This window comes from Xenopus laevis, chromosome 9_10L, assembly GCF_017654675.1.
Source record: "Xenopus laevis strain J_2021 chromosome 9_10L, Xenopus_laevis_v10.1, whole genome shotgun sequence".
NCBI classification, from domain to species: domain Eukaryota; kingdom Metazoa; phylum Chordata; class Amphibia; order Anura; family Pipidae; genus Xenopus; species Xenopus laevis.
The window spans coordinates 42,989,727-43,010,361 of NC_054387.1; the positions used below are offsets into that span (position 1 = coordinate 42,989,727).

General features: G+C 40.5%; 1 protein-coding gene across 2 annotated transcripts in view; it reads right to left on the bottom strand.

Moving 5' to 3' along the window:
• The window catches only part of LOC108701064 (E3 ubiquitin-protein ligase Itchy), a 35,096-nt gene extending 16,203 nt beyond the window's left edge, over positions 1–18,893 (bottom strand). Inside the window, exons 1-5 of one of the 2 annotated variants that reach the window (XM_018235211.2) lie at positions 18,736–18,890; positions 3,470–3,525; positions 2,195–2,285; positions 283–424; positions 4–128 (exon numbers count right to left, since the gene is read on the bottom strand). In XM_018235211.2, coding sequence (XP_018090700.1) covers positions 4–128; positions 283–424; positions 2,195–2,264 — 337 coding nt within the window. In that variant the 5' untranslated portion in view covers positions 2,265–2,285; positions 3,470–3,525; positions 18,736–18,890. Of the gene's footprint in view, positions 1–3; positions 129–282; positions 425–2,194; positions 2,286–3,469; positions 3,526–18,735 lie in introns of both variants that reach the window. The other variant, XM_018235209.2, reaches the window with a different exon arrangement.
• Positions 18,894–20,635: the final 1,742 nt, after the last annotated feature.

Below are 20,635 nucleotides of genomic sequence, written 5' to 3' on the forward strand. Positions count from 1 at the left end.
CACACTTCATATGGTTAGACAGTAGAGTTTCATGCATGTTGAGTGATGCACTTCCAATGAGAGCATCAGATTTCAATGTCTGGTGGCTCCAAACACGGAAATTTAACACACTAAATGGGGTAACGATGCTGTAATGAAAGCAAAGAGCAAGCCTGTCAATCACAATACAGTACAAGTACTTAAGATGTATTTTAATATTTAGCAGTGTATCTTTAATAAATAATCCACCATCAAGGGGCATCTTGTGGACAATGCAAATTACCCCCGGGTACAAACACTTACACAGTGAGTGGCTGTTTCCATTTGGGGCTGTGAGTTTTATTTTTTGTTTCTGTTTTCTTTGATTGTCCATCCACTGACAGCTCCACGTATGGACTTGGACCGAACCAGTTTTTCCGGTTGTCCTTTAACTTGGCGGATATAACTGAGCAGAGATGAGAGAAAAGGACAGCGAGTTAATGGTGGGCCAAGTTGACCCCTGGGGCAGTTTATTATAAGGTAGCAGTGTTTATGTGTTGTGCAGTGGAACCTTCTAACAAATAAATGATTTTTTGCTATCAGGTAGATTTTTACATGTATCTATACGACTGCACAGACAATTTATTATCTCTTCATATGGAAGCATTAAAGTGTAGTGACTTAAGGAAAAAAAGAAAAAAAACCAAGACATAACCTATGAGAATCTAGTGTACTGTTGCAAGATATATTTGTCATTTCCCAAAGTATGTATTGACTAAATACAAACAGGATCTTGGGGCATATTTAAATTTGATGTCACATGCATTTCATTTGGTGTCATACGGTATGTTTGTTGTATCTAGAGAGCATGTTAAGTTAGGGTTTCTAAGCCGTTTCTAAATATGAAAGTTGTTGATGTAGAATATGCTGTAATATTTACCGAAAGGTCTGTCTGTGTGGCTGGAACTCTCGTTATTTAAAGGAACAGTGCAAAAACAAAAATTGGGTAAATAAGAGAGAAGATAGTAAAATACCCAGGCAGTGGCTGCCCCAGGCACAACAGAAACCGGGGATTATAAATATGGAGTTATAGTGCATTAAAACATTAAAGGAATTATTCAGTATAAAAATAAAAACTGGGTAAATAGGCTGTAGTGTCCAGTCACTCCTTTATATATTACATATTTGGCTAACTATATTAGAAACAGTTTTTATTTTTATACTGAATAATTCCTTTAATGTTTTAATGTTATAATCCCCGGTTCCTTTTGTGCCTGGGGCAGCCACTGCCTGGGTATTCTACTATCTTCCTCTGGCATTGGATTACATAGCACAGTTGCTGACCAGACATCCCTTTCTATTGGCATTTATTCTCCTCCCATGTAAATGATGCAGGTGCACAATTTTAATCATATATCAGCCCAAAGTAACATAACTAATGCCCCTCTGTACTCAGTTTCCCATCCTGCAGGTCAGCCTAAACCTGAAAGATCACATACTACCTTTTTTTTGTAACAAACTGCCAGCACCTTGGGAACTGTTGCTGTCTAGGTGCTTCCGAGCTGGGCACTGGTCCAAGTATTTACATTGCAGATTCCTGATAATCTCAGTATATACCAGTTCTATGCTTAGTAGGAGTATTGTTATGTGGCACTGAGCAATCATCCTACAATCAATTTGTCTTCTGTCATAATCCCCAACAAGGGTATACAACTGCCAGAATGTACGGACTTTGTTTGTTCTTGGTTATTATCATTTGACACTCATTTATTCTAGCGATGCACCGAATCCAGGATTCGGTTTGGGATTCTGCCTTTTTTCAGCAGGATTCGGATTCGGCCGAATCCTTCTGCCCGGCCGAACTGAATCCTAATTTACATATGCAAATTGGGGCGGGATGGAAATCTCGTGACTTTTTATCACAAAACAAGGAAGTAAAAAATGTTTTCCCCTTCCCAACCCTAATTTGCATATGTAAATTAGGATTCAGATTCAGCTCGGTATTCGGCCGAATCTTTCGCGAAGGATTCGGTGGTTAGGCCGAATCCAAAATAGTGGATTTGGTGCATCCCTAATTTAATCAACTATGAGCATTACTAGAAAAGAAGTAAGAAGTGTGGTTGTAGTTCACATGCATAACGTAAACTCTCTACTTGAAGGAGGGTCTCTTCTGTTATCAGAGCTTTTGTGGCAATAGCAATGCATTGGAGATAATGAAACCTTTAGTAACACCTACCTATAACCTGAAGCTGTGATTTCATAGTGAAGCCATTAACTGCTCCTGATCTTGAACCACTGCCATCCATTTCCTCTGCTCAACGTTATGCCTGCAGAACCACAGAAAGAACACGTAAGGAATATCAGGAAGGCATACCAACAACATTTTCATGCCAAAATGCACATAACATCAGTAACAGTCACTCTCTTCCAAACACAACAGAACCAAATACAGAAGTACTTAACAGCCAAATCCCCTCAAAAACAATATAACTGAATAGCTGATCCCTCTCATACACAAAAGTAACAATAAACCAAGCAACAGACACTGTCACCTAGATCAATTTATTCCTTTGTATCCAAAAGTTGCTTTCTTCCAAATACTGCAAAAACATTAAAAAATGAATGCAAAAAAATAGATATTATCCCTATTCTCCCATTCTCCATAGGATTACATAAGCACACGACAGTTTTAGGCATTTATTTATTACATTCTCATTTACGAATGTATTTCACTTGTTAAACAGTCACACTAGTATCTGCTATCTCACAGGCACATTCATGTGAAAGAGGCTAGTATCCCCACTGCTACTATAGGCCCCATCTCTCCCTACTATACCTGCTATCCCACAGTCACAATCCCTTGCCAGAGACTATTATCCCACTGCTACTATAGGCACCATCTCTCCATACTATACCTGCTATCCCACAGCCACAGTCCCTTCCCAGAGACTATTATCCCACTGTTACTATAGACACCATCTCTCCCTACAATACCTGCTATCCCACAGTCACAGTCCCTTCCCAGAGACTATTATCTCACTGTTACTATAGACACCATCTCTCCCTACTATACCTGCTATCCTACAGCCACACTCCCTTCCCATAGACTATTATCCCACTGCTACTATAGGCACCATCACTCCCTACTATACCTGCTATGTGCTATCCCACAGCCACAATCTCTTCCCAGAAGAAGTCCCCACTGACAAATGAACTGCCTGTACACTGACAATTATGGCGTATGTTGAGCGTTCTCATGCTCTTTCTGTTTACAAGTTGCAATATGTAGGTCCATGTGAGCGGTGCCTATGATTATGGGTGGAAGAGCCCTAACGGCAGCAATTCCTGCATGGTAACCACTCAAGGTAACCGTGTGCAACAATCAAAGATGAGCTTGCAAAGTCAACTAAATATTTGTCTTTTCCAAATCAGACACGCATAATAAGTACAGCAGAAAACAGAAGTATAAGTCTAACAATAAGCAATGGAGACAGAAAGGAGACATTCCTACCTGGCAGCATATACTGCTCCTGGTAGGGTTCCAACCAAGCAACTTTTGCCTGAAATCTGTTTGATGGAAAAGCCCAAGTGAGCAAATAACCAGGAAAAAGCAACAGTTTATCATGATACAGTACCAGTGCAATATTGACAAAACACTAGTGGAATCACGTGCACCATGAATGAACTGCTCTGGAGGTAAAACAAGGATCGGAATGTAACACTGAATAATTGTACATATTACTGGGGACTCGTATCTCTTGTTTTGCCTGCAACATTCAGTGTCTGTAGTGTAGGGTTGAGACAAAGGGAAGGACCAGAATAAAAAACGGAGCTGTATTCCAAGTAAGAACGTGGTAGGTCACAACATCAATAGATAGGACATCTGATCCCCTTCCAGGGACACCCAATCATTTATTTATGCCACTGCTTGGTGCGAATGCTTGAACAAGGGATAGCTCACTCCCTCTGTGTATTTTATCTAGTAGCCCCAATCAAGTATTTGAGGGAAAAAAAATGATACTTACCATTTACAGTGGCCCTATGTTTTGTCCCCTATTTCCTCCAGTCCTGCACCCACTTAGAGTGGAGTCTAAACACGTTTAACTGGCCACATGAATGACACAGGAGGGGAAGTGAATGCTTAGCCCTAACTTATATTTACATAATTAAAAAAGGAAGAAAATTTCACTTAAAGTTTAGCTTGCTGCTAATATTTTATTTACGACAATAGCACGGACAATACTTTAAGTCTATGGACAGCCCATAAAGAATGTTCTGAGATGTGGATTGTTTATGTTGCCTGTATCACAGAACAAGAAAACCTGGATCTACTGGTGGAGCATGACTGCCCAACCTCATGCACGTCAGGTTTTTTGTCGTCAGTGGTAATAGATAAGTACATTCCATCCGACTGAAATAGAGGTAAATGTCAATTGCTGCTCTGCTCTGTGTGGCCACATACAAAGACATTCTGATGTGCAAACCATTAGCTTACCAGCCCAAGCAGGCCAGCAAAAGAAATAGGAAAACAAAACGGGAAAAATTAGATAATTGGGGGTTAGGAATAGCCAGCTGTATCCCACCATAAAGCCAGGTATGAACAACTTGTGTTAGTTACTATGTAGCCAGCAAGTGACAACGATTTCCTGCAGTAAAAATAACTGTTACTAAAAAATGGCAACATGAATATACAACATATGGATGCTGGACAAACAAACATTGCAAATGCCCATGTAAAAGAAAAATCCTAGCATGAATAGATAAGTTCCCATCTGTCATACAGCTGACAAAGCATTCTCCATGGGGCAAAGTACACTTCCTCAGATATTAGAATTTAAAGTGCACTGCATTAAGCTGTGCCAAGCACTTGTTTTACCATATCTACTACTACTTAATCTTTAGGCCTTGTAGCTAAATCAGAAGAGAAATGTGTAAATGCAGAGTTCAAAGGACAAGTGATTGCACTGCAGCGTTCTACCAGAAGTTTATCCATTCACTAAGGGGATTTTCCCAAAATACCAATGATGGGCCTGTCTGACCAATCTCTGATCAAAAGTTGGCGAGGTTTGATTTTCTTGTCCATTGAGCATTAACAACACAGGATGTGGCCTTCACCCCACAGGTCTGTAGGCCCCCTCTGTAGAATCTGATCATTGACCCTGGACCAAAGATTGGTTCAGCTGAATTTGGCCCAGCACATGGGTGGCCAAAACCAACATGTTGGATATATCAGAACAGTGGTAATTTGTCGATAGAACAGACACATACAGTTAGGCCCATAAATATTTGGATGGAGACAATTCTTTTTAATTTTGGTTCTGTACAGTACAACAATACATTTTAAATGAAACAACTCAGATGCAGTTGAAATGCAGACTTTCAGCTTTAATGCAGTGGGTTGAACAAAAAGATTGCATAAAAATGTGAGGAACTAAAGCCTTTTTTAAACACAATCACTTCATTTCAGGGGCTCAAAAGTAATTGGACAATTGACTCAAAGGCTCGTGGGCAATTCCTTCGTTATATCATAAATAAAAAAAGATTAAAAAAAAGATAAAAGCCCTGGATTTGATTTGAGGGGGGTGCTTGTATGTGGAAGATTTTGCTGTGAACAGACAACATGTGGTCAAAAGGAGCTCTCCATGCAGGTGAAACAAGCCATCCTTAAGCTGCAAAAACAGAAAAAACCCATCTGAGAAATTGCTACAATATTAGGAGTGGCAAAATCTACAGTTTGGTACATCCTGAGAAAGAACGAAATCACTGGTGAACTCAGCAACGCAAAAAGACCTGGATGTCCACTGAAGACAACAGTGGTGGATGATTACAGAATCATTTCCATGGTGGAGAGAAACCTCTTCACAACAGCCAAACAAGTGAACAACACTTTCCAGGAGGTAGGTGTAATGATATTCAAGTCTACCATAAAGAGAAGACTGCATGAAAGTAAATACAGAGGGTGCACTGCAAGGTGCAAGCCACTCATAAGCATCAAGAATAGAAAGGATACACTGGACTTTGCAAAAAAAAAAAAAAAGCATCTAAAAAAGGCAGCACAGTGGCCAGTACAGATGAAACCAAGATCAACCTCTACCAGAATGATGGGAAGAAAAAAGTATGGAGAAGGCGTGGAACAGCTCATGATCCAAAGCATACCACATCTCTATAAAACATGGCAGAGGCAGTGTGATGGCTTGGGCGTGCATGGCTGCCAGTGGCACTGGGACACTAGTGTTTATCCATGATGTGACACAGGACAGAAGCAGCCGAATGAATTCTGAGCTGTTCAGAGACACTTCCTGCTCAAATCCAGCTAAATGCAGTCACATTGATTGGGAGGTGTTTCATGACCCAAACATACAGCCAAAGCAACCCTGGAGTTTATTAAAGCAAAGAAATGGAATACTGTTGAATGGCCAAGTCAGTCACTTGATCTGAACCCAACTAAGCTGCATTTCACTTGTTGAAGACTAAACTTCAGACAGAAAGGTCCACAAACAAACAGCAACTGAAAGCCGCTGCCGTAAAAGGCCTGGCAGAGCATTTAAAAAGGAGGAAACCCAAAATCTGGTGATGTCCATGAGTTCAAGACTTCAGGCTGTCCTTGACAGCAAAGGGTTTTCAACCAAGTATTAGAAATTACCATTTTATTTTCAGTTTTTTAATTTGTCTAATTACTTTTGAGCTCCTGAAGTGAAGTGATTGTGTTAAAAAAAAGGGCTTTAGTTCCTCACATTCTTATGCAATCTTTTTGTTCAACCCACTGAATTAAAGCTGAAAGTCTGCAGTTCAACTGTAGTGGTTTAATTTAAAATTTATTGTGGTAATGTACAGATCCAAAATTAGAAAAAAAAGTTGTCTGTCCAAATATTTATGGACCTAACTGTATATTTATTCTAACACCATGCCTGTAAGAGGATTTCCAGACCAGACAATGGCTTAGACACCGCGAGAGGATCAAAGCCCTTAAACTGGAGAACAGCTGAAGAACATAAGACAGGAGAACCTATCTTTCATATACCAATACGTTAGGACATGGTGACCACAAAATTGGTTCAGATAGGCTGTGCATAACAGTGTCCCACATAGACGACTTCAGTGGATCAATCCATATGAAACAACAAGACAAACGATAGGGCTAATTTATCATTTGTTTTTAAAGGAGAATTCAACCCAGTTATAAAAAAACCCGTACCCCACACCCCATGTAGACCCCCCTCCCTCCAGCCTAACTACCCCCCCCCGAGGAAAAGCCCCATACTTTATACTTTCCCCTTGACGCAGATTCAGGCAGCAGAGTTCCCCGCAGCCATCTTCTGGGTATTCGGTAAGCTGATTGGGAGATCGGCATGGTGGCGCATGTGCAGTTGAAGCAATTTGCCGGTTTGCGACAACTGCGCATGTGCAAAAATGGGCGGAAATTGATCTCCCAGTGAGCTTACCGAAGACCCGGAAGATGGCTGCGTGGAACTCCGCTGCCTGAATCTGCGCCGAGGGGTAAGTATGAAGTATGGGCCATTTCCCCGGGGGGCAGTTAGGCTGGGGGAGGAGGGAGGGAGGTCTACGTGGGGTGGGGGGTACAGGTTTTTTTTAATTACAGAGCAGAATTCTCCTTTAAGAAGCAGGGCTTTCTAGCCATGCCATCATGCCACTGTACTAGGCCAGAAGGCTTCAGCTGGTGTGTAACAGGATGCATTGCCTAGGAAATTTCAGAAATAAGAAATGAACCCCAATAAAAGAGCAAAGAAGTCCGGAAGGAGAAAATGATTACAATGCATATTGTTTATTTACAACTGACTAAGTTTAACTTTCCAGCCAACAATAAAAGGTGGTGAAGGTTTGGGGCTGCAATTTACACTGCATTCAATCAATATTTTAGCACCTGTGTTCATGAAAATCTTATGTATAAATAGCCATGTACTGACCCTTGTTATTAGGGATGCACCAAATCCACTATATTGGAAAACAGCCGAATCCCAAATCTTTCACGAAAGATATGGCTGATTACCGAACCAAATCAGAGAAAAAACTAAAGAGAAAATTAAAAGAAAAAATTAAAATTACCTGCCTGTCACAAAGACTCCTGATTTTTAGGATTTGGTTCAGCCAGGCACTTGGATTCAGCTGAATCCAAATTCCGCTGAAAAAGGCAGAATCCTGAACCGAATCCTGGATTCGGTGCATTCCTACTTGGTATATCTGCAACTTCAAAAAAATCTACATAAGCTGCTGTCTTTCAATACAGAGGTGAAGGCAAACATTACATATAAGCACTGTGCACCAGAATGCTATGAGTGTGGGTATATGAAAAATAATATATCACCCAATCTATATAACTGGTTTCCTACACACCCAGAATTTATAGTAGCTATACCTATGTCAACAAGTGCAGGTGGCCAACATGCTGCGACTGTCCTGTTGTAATGGAGATGTGTGGGGCACTTCAAAGAAATTGGAACTAGAAAAGCTTTTAATTTATAATGAGAAAGTGAAAGAAGGAGCAGGACATCCTCTCTTGCATGAAAATCAAATGAAACAGAATTTGCCATCCTCTACAAGCACTGTACAAGTATCTCCATACAGTGGACCAGTAACCCAATATAGATCATATGCGTGAGTATACCCATTAAATATCAATTCATAATGCCGATTATAGCAGACCTTGAAGAGCCACTCTATGGGGCTCATTTACGAAGGGTCGAAGTGAATTCAAAGTGAATATTCGAATTGAAAAACTTCGAATTTCAAAGTAGTTTTTGGGTACTTCGACCATCGAATAGACCAAATTCGACTTCGATTTGAAGAGAAAATGCTTTGACTATTCGTCCATTCGATAATCGAAGTAATGTCTCTTTAAAAAACGTCGACACTTCGCCACCTTAAACTTGCCGAATTACTATGTTAGCCTATGAGGACCTCCTAGAACATATAGGCAACATTTGGCTAGGTTTTTAGAAGTCGAAGTGAAAAGTACGATCGTACGATTAAATTGTTCAATTCAAAGTACGATCATGCGATCTTAAAAATCCTACGAATTCGACTTCAAATGTTGAACTAGCCTATTCGACGGTCGAATTTTGAAGTTTTTTGCAGTTCAAAATTCGACCCTTGATAAATCTGCCCCTAAGTGTATTGAGTTCAGTCTTGACCCCCCTATCTCCATTAGTATCAAGATTTCTGTAAACAAGCTTCCCAATAACACATTACAGTATAAAGACACAATGGAGGAACAGAAATTAGGGGAGTGGTCCTTAAACTGTATTGGCTGGGGATGCCTGGCTGAATAACATATGGGTAGAATACCTTTTTCTTATTTAGATAGCCTCTTGAAGGTGGTGCAGAGCAAAATTTTTATGTCTTCTGATAGAGAAGCATTCTCATATGTTTGCATGGTATGTATGCAATGGATTTGGCAAAACCCTGGGCCTCAAAGGTGGGACTGAACTGAAACCGAGTCTGAAGATCTTACTTAGGGGATAGCCCTGGAAATCATCTGAAGGGCAAAAGTCTCAGCTTCACATGCTCACATTTAGAATAACACCTCAGCTGTTATACATAGGGACATAAGGACTCTAGTCAGTCAGCCCTGAGCACTCCAGGTCAGAAGTCTTGTTACAGACATACCATGTTGGATGACTCCTTGCACAAACAAACTTGTTTGTCGGTTAAGCAGGAATTCCATGCTTCATGATTATTCAAACATCCAAGAGTTAAAGAATGGAATGCTTAGAAAACAAAAGCCAGAGCTTATCAGACCTAAGGTTTATAGCAACAAATTGAAACATTGTTCCACAGACTTTGTTTCTTCCAATAGCTAATAAATTACAGGTCTAAAATAATTCTGCTCATTTAATTGCCAATTCCCTGCCAAGCTTATTGTGTATCACAGGAGAATCAGATTGTGGCTTCATCCAACACATATATGCAAGGAATTAAAACCTGTCAGACTGGATGCCTGCGTGATATACAGCAGTGATTCCCAACCAGTTACTCTTCAACCCCTTGGATGTTGATCTCAAGGTCCTCAAAGCAGGGGCTTATTTTTTAATTCCAGGCTTGGAGGCAAGTTTTAATTGCATAAAAACCAAGTATAGTGCTAAGTAGAGCTGCCAGTCCACATACGGGCTACCAAATAACCAATCACAGACCTTATTTGGTACCCAAGGGATTTTTTCATGCTTGCGTTGCACCCCAACTCTTTTTACATTTGAATGTGGCTCACAGGTAAAAAAAGGTTGGGACTCCTGATATACAGTATACCGACCTGCTTCACTCACAAATCATTACTCAAAATAACCATTCTTGCTTCTTAATCTAAACTCTCACACAAAATGGGAAGCATACAGTAGCCTTAAATATATATTACCGAAAACACACTAATTACAAAATGGACTAGCATTACTCTGAATGATGTTCAGAAGGCACAGCTCTCCTCTAACCCTACTTGCATTTATGCATATGCAGCAGTTAATGGAGAGATGCAGTTTGAATGGAAACATTTCAGGCATTAATGAATTATTAAAGACAAAAATCGGAAGCTTAAGTGGATCGAAAGACTGAAAGATACACATAAAGAAAAAAAAACTGTTTAAAGTCAAACCCTTTTGCTCAAACGATTCTTATACAAACTAGTCACTAAAAGGATGAAACAGTTCATTTGTTTACTAACCAACAGCCATATTAACTTTAACCCACATCTGGTTGAAAAGCAAAAGAGATGATTAGTAGCAAAAGATGAGTAGTAGAGTGCCATGAAGGATAAAGTAAATATCTAGTAAAACCCCACATGAAAGGGTGGGCTAGTACTGGTGAGTTTGCAATTTCATTGTAAAAGATTGGAGATGGATCAACAATAACTGGTAGCTGTTTTGTTGTTGCAGATTCTCATGTATCCCCAAAAGTCTATATGAAGAAAGCCATCTCTTTCCTTTTTGGGATTGGGACAGAGATTCCACAGACATATGTCTGAAATTGTTGAATGCTTTTTGTGAGTTTTCTATAGATTCCTTTACACGTAGTATACAAGTGATCTGTTGCTGCCTCATCAGAATTGTCTTTTTTAGGTTTCTGATTTCACCTACTGAAACACTTCAAAAATAAAGCAAATAAATATATGCAACTTAAGCTCCCCATAGACGCAAAGATTTTTCTTGCCGAACGACCGATTTTAGCAAAGTCCAACCAATCCTTCGAAATTATTGTGAAGTTAGTGGGATTCGAACGATCATATATTTTACGATTTTTCGGCCAACATCTGTCAGAAAATTAATCGGCCAGGTTAAAAAATCTTTATCGGTCCCAATGCAATCTATCTATGTTTGCAGGGCCAAGCAGGCAGCTCCCCTTTGTTTTCCTGGCAAATGGTCTTTTTAGATGATGGACAATTCGTACGATCGTTTCGAGATAATCGTGGTCTCACGATGAAGATCGGATCTTTTAAAAATCTTAACATCTATGGCCAGCTTAAGATCTAAAGATGATCATTCTTTTATAGGAAAACCCTTCGAAATAAAGTGAAAAGTGATTTACATGACAATCGCTCTATGAAATTACACACCACAACTCTAAAGCTGTGTCTATAGGCATGCTTACTATCTAGATCTGACTAATGGCACATTCCAGCAATGATTTAAAGGGGATGTTCACCTTTAAATTATCTTTCAGCAATTGGTTTTTGTTTTTTATTTGTGGGTTTTGAGTTATTTAGCTCTTTATTAAGCAGCTTTCCAGTTTGCAATTTCAGCAATCTGGTTGCTAGGGTCCATATTACCCTATCAACTAGGCATTGATTTCAATAAAAGACTGGAGTATGAATAGTGGAGGGCCTGAATAGAAAGAGGAGTCATAAAAAGCAGCAATAACAATACATTTATTGATTAGCATTGGCAATTCTATAACATACTAAAAGATAAAGGTGAACCACCCTTTTAAGTTCAGAAAAAGACATTCTCTACATAGAACCATACAGGCAATTCATTTTTTCCAGATACCTGTACAATAATACTGAAACTGATGATACATTTTATAAAGATAGCAGTACGTACATTCATGTTTCAGGACTAACATGGGTTGAGGCAGAAGTGCTCTAGAAATGACATTTACTTCCGGTTATATTTTGCATTAAACCACCAGGCAATAAAATAATAATCTGTGTACAAATTGTGATTAAAGCTACTGCTACTAGTGATACAGCCTTTGTACAACATAAGTCCTATACAGTTGCATGCCCCCAGACAGAAGAACGTACAGAAATTTTCCTTTTTGCTACATGTCTATACTTGTCAGAAGCAAACTACATGCCATCACTGTTAAAATATTTTAAATGCTATTTATTTCCCTGTCCTAATGTTCATAGTATTAGTAGTAGTATTGTACTATTATGTTGAACTCTGTACATACCAAATGCTAACAATAATATAATCTAAACAAAATATAATTTAAAAACAACAACAAAGAACTGTTCAACTTCTGAGAGGTGAACCTATCACAGCAGCAGATAGAATGGAGTATAATAACAAGAGCCATAAATAACCTAGAGAATGAATCTTTATATACAGTGAGTGCATAGTGAGGTCATTATCACAAGACTTATTGAATACTGTGTATTATAAAAACTAACCTACCTATTGTAAAAATAATGCAGCTACTTCTTATACCTTTATAATTTAAAGTAGGGGGTACATTATCCAATATAATACATGAGTGATACTCAGGGGCACATTTACTATTGGTTGAATATTGAATCGACCCTCGAAGTAAAATCCTTCGACTTCGAATATCGAAGTCGAAGGATTTACCGCAAATGCTTTGATTGAATGATCAAAGGGAAAAACGATCGACCGAACGATTAAATCCTTCGAATCGAACGATTTTAATCCATCAATCGAACGATTTTCCTTCGATCAAAAAAAGCTTAGAAAGCTTATGGGGGAAGGTCCCCATAGGCTAACATTGGTGCTCGGTAGGTTTTAGGTGGCGAAGTAGGTAGTCAGTTTTTTTTAAAGACACAGTGCTTCGACTATCGAATGGTCAAATAGTCGAACGGTTTTTAGTACGAATCATTCAATTTGAAGTCGTAGTCAAAGGAGCCAATTTGAATTTCGAAGTTTTTTTTTGGCAACTTCGACCATCATATTTTTCATTCTAATCCTTCACTCGAGATAAGTAAATGTGCCCCTCAGAGTTCCCTGTAAAACTCAGCCTGCAGCCAACAGACTAAGTACAAAATAATTGTAATACAGCGGGCCTTGTCGTATCGCTTGCAAACACATAGTGCATTGTTGACACCAGTACACAGGCAAGGCACAAGGTTGAAAACAGAAGAAACATCAGGTGTCATGGCATCAAACAAATGAATCAATATGAAAAACACCAAATAAGACAGGGCAGAGATTAGCATTAGCCTAGCAACCATGCTTGATTTGAATAAGAGACTGGAATACAAATAAGAAGACCTGAATAGAAAGATGATTACTAAAAAAGTAGCAATAACAACACATTTGCAGACTTGCAGAGCATTTGTTTTTTAGATGGGGTCACTGACCCCCATTTCAAAGCTGGAAAGAGTGAAAATAATAAATAATGAAGATCAATTGAAAAGTTGCTTAGAATTGGCCATTCTATAACACACTAAAAGTTAACCTAAAGGGGTGGTTCACCTTCAAACTAGTTGTTTACAGATAGATCACCAGAAATAACTTTTTCCAATGACTTTCTATTTTCTGTGTGTCACAATTTTTCCAATATTGAAGTGTAAAGCGTCATTTTTCACCTTCTGAAGCAGCTCGGGGGGGGGGGCAACCCTGTAAACCAGGGATCCCCAAACTTTTGAACCTGTGAGCAACATTCAGAAGTAAAAGGAGCTGTGGAGCAACACAAGCATGAAAAATGTTCTTGGGGTGCCAAATAAGCTATGTAGATTGTTAACCTACATTAAGGCTCTGTTTGGCAGTGCACCTGGTTTTTATACAACCAAAACTTGCCTCCAAGCCTGGAATTCAAAATTAAACAACTGCTTTGAGGTCACTGGGAGCAACATCCAAGTAAGGTGTTCTAAATGGATACATTTAGTTGATACATTTCTTATTTTTGTCAGAATCTCTGGGTTTCATTACAGGCAGCTGTTAGAATTGATACAATAGTTGCTAATACTCCAGAGATGCTGCTCAGAAATGTATCAACTAAATGTTGCAAAATTGTAACAGTTTAGAATCTGCACCTGAATTACTGAGCTGCCAGACTGAAACCCCAAAGACACGAACATTCAACTTAGATTTTGGAAAAACAGTAAAAAATAAATAATGGAAAGTGATTGAAAAAAGTCTATTTCTGTGCAACAATCTAAAAACAACTGAATTGAAAAAAGTGTTTGGAAGGTGAACAACCCCTTTAAAATCAGGTTGCTAGGGTACAAATGACCTGAACAGAAGTAAGGTGTAATTAAAAGTAGCAATAACAATAAATGTGTAGCCTTACAGAGACTTTGTTTTAGATGGGGTCAGTAACCCCCATTGGAAATAGTCAGAAGAAAAAGGCATATCAAAAATAAAATAAAAAATAAAAAAATATCGAAGACCAATTGAAAAGTTGCTAAGAATTGGCCATTCTATAACATACTAAACGTTAACTTAAAGGTGAACAACACATTTAGGGGCATACTTATCAAGGGTCGAATTTCGAATTGAAAAAACTTCGTAATTTGAATTTTTTGTCGAATAAGTTAGTTTTCGATCGAATAGGTCCATATTGGGTTGAATTCAAATCGTACAAATCAAAGGAATAGCGCCATTGGTAGATTTTCCAAAGTCCACCAATTTAGATGGAGAACGGTCGAAGTCAAATTTTTAAAGAGAGCGTACATGATAAATTTCGATATTCAAATTTTCAAATTTTTTTCGAATTTGGACTATTGCCTAGTCGAAGTATACAAAAAATTGTTCGAAATTCTAATTTTTTTCATTCGAAAATTCACCTCGACCTCTGATAAATCTGCCCCATAATGCTGGAGAGAAAAAAATTATTTCCCAACATGTCACCTGCATCTGCCAAGTTCTGCTCAGTTTTGCTGACAGTGTCAAAGAGATAACGAGTTCCAAAAGTGAAAATAAATGTGTCAGTGCCTCAGTTTCATTTCTTCATTAAGAGGATTGATAGTACAATGCATTAAAAAAAAAACCAGGGACTCAAGTAAATATCCCATTCTCGTGTGTACAGCTAGAGAGAAACTGTTCCCTGAAATTCAGTAACTTTTTTTGGGCAGGGCCCGCTTTTCCCTTTTGTATCAGTTATTGTTGCTATGAATGTAAATCTGTATGTTCGGTGCATACGCCCACTGATTGTACAGTGTTGCGGAATATGTTTGCGCTTTTTAGATACATGTTAATAATAGCTCCTTAGTGACTTCTAATATCCTTTTTTTTTTTTATTCAAAGAAGAGTTGTATACTCCCCCTTACAACATCGCACAACTCCCAGCACTCCAACAGCTATGGAGCAACATGTTAAAGAAGAGACGAAGTATCATCATACAATTATCTGGAAAACATCACACAAGACACTTTCCGATATTACAAAGGCACGGCAGACATGAATTGTATTTTTTTTTTGATATCACACAAATGGAAAATATTTGCCATGATCCACATGATGCAATGCTCTGAAGTAAACAGCCCCCCAAAAAACTCCCACATTTAGCAGAGCTGCCTTTTTGGTGGAGACACTAGCACACAACTAAATTGTAACATAAAGAGTAATACATTCCAACTGAAAATAAAAACAGATCTACAACAATGTAACAGACACAGCAATAAAATATATGCAGTAAAACGGAGTGACCCGAAAGCACTCCATATATATATTTGATGCTTGCTATACAGCAGTGATGTGTGGGTCCGGAAAAAACTCAAACTGCAAAATGTTTCCATTGGTGGACCCGCAGCCAACCCATACTCTCATTGGCTCGCTCTTTGTGCACCTCTGTTTCCAAGACAACGGAGAACTGGACTTCCCGAGTCTGACCCGCACCCAACCCTAAACTGCAATGGTTGGTCACATATCAACTCTAACCCGCCCAACTGGTGGTCAACTTGCGGATCACCATGGGTTGTGGAACAACTTGCACTACTGTATTGTGTGACTGGAATTAGAATTAGCCGGTAACATCCATGTTAGAACTCTTAAGGTGGCCATACATTGAAAGAACCACTGGTGTGGAGAAGTTGCCAATAAGCAGATCTGTTGCCAAAATGTCCGCTTTGGAGAGGGTAATTTTGGGCAGTTTGATTGGAACACAATGACAATAATGCAGGCCAGTGATAGCTGATGCAGTACTCACCTTGACTGAATTTTTAAACCAGTCAGACCAATATCTTACAAGCCCTTATGCTGTCCATAGGCGCAAGGATCTGATTGTACGAATCTCCATTTCATGCGATTTTCATACAACCGTGTATGTAGGGTCCCAACATTTTCCGTGCCATGGCGATCGGTCGTTCAGACGATCGGACAGGTTAGAAAATTTCTATCGGCTACCGATAATATCTCTGCATGTATTGCCTATCTGACATATCAGTGGGAGACTGTCACCAGCTTTGTTGGACATAACTTTGTACGATTGCTGTCAGGGGCAGAACATCGGCTGATCTGTTCTTTTAATACTTTATTTGATCTGAATGGTTAGTGGCAGGTCAGGAGACGGCACCAAACGATTGTTTGCCTGATGTGTAGGTAAATCTGTACATCTATGGCCAACTTAACACAGGCAGATAAACTTGCCAACTTGGTCTGAAGGGGCTGAATCTGCAGCTTAAAGGTCCCCCATACACGGCTCGATAAAAGCTGCTGACAGACCGAGTCAGCAGCTTATTGGCCTGTGTGTGGGGCTATCCGACGGGTGTCTCAGGACGATATCTGGCCGAAAGTCGCATCTGTTCATTGAGTGATCCAACCCCCGTATTGCCTCCATGCTGATCTGATCATTGGGCCCTAGGGCCCACGATCGAATGAACCCGATATCGCCCACCTCAATGAGTGGATCTACCTGTGTATAGTCACCTTATGGGAGGAACTTCAAGGACGATTTCAGAGCGATCAGACGCGATGCGCAAAAACACAGGCGTCAAATTGGATGCCACGGAAATAAGGTAAATGAATGCATTGTTGGATGGTGCTGCAGCGTTGATCCGATGTGTCGCAACTGTCAGATGCAGACGCAGCGCGCGCTGGATCTCGTAGAGATTGTCCATATACTCCTACCCTAAGGGTAGTGACAGACAGGGTGATTAGTCGCCCAGTGACTATGTAAGTATTAGAAGGATACTATGTTTCTAAATGTAATAAACAGAAATGTTTCATGAACACAAATATTGACAACAAACAGACAAATATTTTGCCCTCATCAGAATGTTTTTTTGTGCCCAATAATAACCCTATAAAAACAGTTAGGGTGCTGTGTAATGTAAGGGACCATAGCAGCCATATCTTGGGTTTTCACGCAGATGCCAGTGGTTAACAAGACGCCTCTACGACACAAACACCCACAGCATTGGTACAAAACCTGTTGAGGGGACCATAGCAGTGGGTGGGGCAGAACAGGGACTACAATAACGGACAGCTAGAAGAGATGCCCCTAGAAGCCCAGCTTAAAGGTCAGTGAGAGTGAGAATTGGGGTGAATGTTTATATGATGCCCTTGATGGCCAATACAATGATAATTACAGGGGCCTGTGGCATTGTTAAGGTGGCCATAGACTAGGGATGCACCGAATCCACTATTTTGGATTTGGCCGAACCTCTGAATCCTTTGTGAAAGATTTGGCTGAATAACGAACCAAAGGGGTGGGAAGGGGAAAAAGATTTTACTTCCTTGTTTTGTGATGAAAAGTCATGCAAATTTCCCTTCCCACCCCCAATTTGCATATGCAAATTAGGATTCCGATCGGCCGGGCAGAAGGATTCGGCCGAATCCGAATCCTGCTGAAAAAGGCAGAATCCCGAACCGAATCCTAGATTTGGTGCATCCCTACCACAGACTCCAAGATCAGCTCGCCAAACAAGCGGATCTTTCCTCGATATGCCACTAAGAGCAGGGCTATATCGGGGGTAATCCGAACGTTCGGCCGTATGGTCAAAAGATCGGATGGGGTTCCGACGGGTAGGGATGCCCATAAACGGGCAGATAAGCTGTCAAATTGGTCTAAACGACCGATTTCGGCAGCTTTATCTGCCCGTGTATGGCCACCTTTACGAGTTAAACGTTGGGCCACAAATAAGGGGGGCTTGGTCATTAAAAGTCTATTGAAGTGATTATACAATTAATTCTATATGATCCTGTCCCTAAGTACTTGACCCTTACAAATGCATTGTTCAGCAGGTAGAATGTCCCCTTAAGTATAGGGGCAAACTGGGCACGAGCAGATGTCAGAATGTGCCCAAGGTAAGCAACCAATAGATTGTAGCACAATCGTACAAGAGAAATGAGTATCAGCTGAGCAATCAACAACATATAAAGTTTCCCTACACAAGGGCACTACACAAGGGTGGGTTACTGTACACTTGCCAATAGTACACAACACAAGGCGCGACAGTAAAGTAGAAGCTAAAAATTACAATAAGCTTCTGTAGCCACAAATGTAAGCCACACTGGGCCCATAAAGCCACACTGCCGGTATAATCAACGCAACACAACACAACACAACTACACCACCAGCAAGTAGAACCCGCACATCTTCAGCGGAGGCGAAACGTGACCTCGAACATTTACCTCCTTTTGCGTTACTTACCGAGCCAGGGAGAAGGCCTGTCACAGCCGGAGACGGAAACAAACTGACACCCCACTCCAAAACCACTCTCGCTCCTCCACCCCCCGTAAAAAATGGCAACTGCCGGTGAAGGGAGGAAACGGCAAGTAGGATAAAAAACTACGCATGCGCAACAGGCTAAGGCGGTGCAGTTTATCACGGGACAATAAAGCTTGTTCGCGGAAGCTTAAAGAAAAAACGAGTGCGCATGCGTACAGTCTAATCTGTGTGCGCATGCGCTTTAGTGGATACTATTCTTGTAGTGAATAATCAGTAAATAATAAGCTTTTGCTATTATAGAACTGAAATAATATAGGTTGTGTACTTCCTTTTATTATTGACATTTCTTGACTGGACCATCCTTTTGCAGAGCATTCCTCTGATAGTGGCAACATACATACCTCCCAACAGTTTGGAAATAAAAAGAGGGACAAAAAAGTTGTCGTGTGTCCCCTAATTACCAGGTTCATTTTACAAAATTTGGCAGGTTTGAACACATTTCTGTGGGGGTTTTTTTCCACTTATTACATTTTTGCTAATGAAGGTCAATTAGGGTTGCCACCTATTTTAAAAAAATTTACCGGCCAGTGATGGGGGGCGGTAACGCCGTGATGAAAAAAGGGGCGGGGCACGGGTAAATGGGTGGAGTGTGTGTAAAAAGGGGCGGAGCCACGTGCAGCGTGACGCAAGAGGGGCAGAAGACGAAGGAGGGGTACGTTTCTGTCGGAGGGCCAAGGGCTTTTGTTATAGGTATTACAAATTACCGGCAGCTACATTGCCGGTAAATTTGTAATACCGGCCCCGGCTGATATTTTACCGGCTAGGCCGGTAAAATACCGGCCGGGTGGCAACCCTAAGGTCAATTGCCCTTTAAGCTGTGAGTCTAGCTTTTCCCAAGGGACCTGTTATCTTATATTGTTAATTATTTGCTTAACTGAAATTGTTACAAAAGTGCACCTGGTGGCTGTTCTGGGCTCTCTGCCAAAAGCCAAATAAATTAGAAACATTGTTTCTTTTTCTGGCTGTTCAGTGCAGAGAAAAACTGGACTTTTCAGTACAAACGAGGGACTGCGGGTTGAGCTGTCAAAAGAGGGACTGTCCCTCTAAACATGGGACAGTAGGGAGGTATGCATCAAGCTGACCCCCTTGTGAGTCAGTCCATTTAGTTTCGTGCACAAGGCCGCCATCAAGGGGGTACTGTTGTCCCGGGCCTAGGCCTAAAACTGGGGGGTCTGCTGTGCTCAACTTTTCGAAATAGCCAGGCCCCCCTTGCCCTCAGCAAAGTTGTGCCGAAGAGCTAGGGTTGCCACCTGGCTAGTATTATACCGGCCTGGTCGTTGAAAATGATGGTTGATCCCAATGTTATTAATAGGGAAAAAAGGTAAATATATAGGAAGGCTGGTATTTATTTCGAGAAAAGGTGGCAATCCTTTGAAGAGCCGAAGCTGCGAACAGAGCCAAAGCCACGAACAGAGCTGAACCTGCAAAAAGACCCGAAGTTGAAGTCCTGAAGCCGTAAAAAGACCTGAAGCCAAGGAAAGGAGCCGAAGTTAAAGTCCTGAAGCTAAGAAAAGACCCCAAGCCACGAAAGGAGCCTAAGTAGAAGTCCGAAGCCACGAAAGGAGCCAAAACTTAAGACCCCCAAGCCACGAGTTCAGTTCTACTAAACACCAATGTGTTTTTTTTAAATTTTATTAAACCCCTGGGCACCAATGTATTATTTTAATTAGGGATGCACCGAATCCAGGAATCGGTTCAGGATTCGTCCAGGATTCGGCCTTTTTCAGCAGGATTCGGGCAAATCTTTCTGACCGGCCGAACCGAATCCTAATTTGCATATGCAAATTAGGGACAGGGAGGGAAATCGCATGACTTTTTGTCA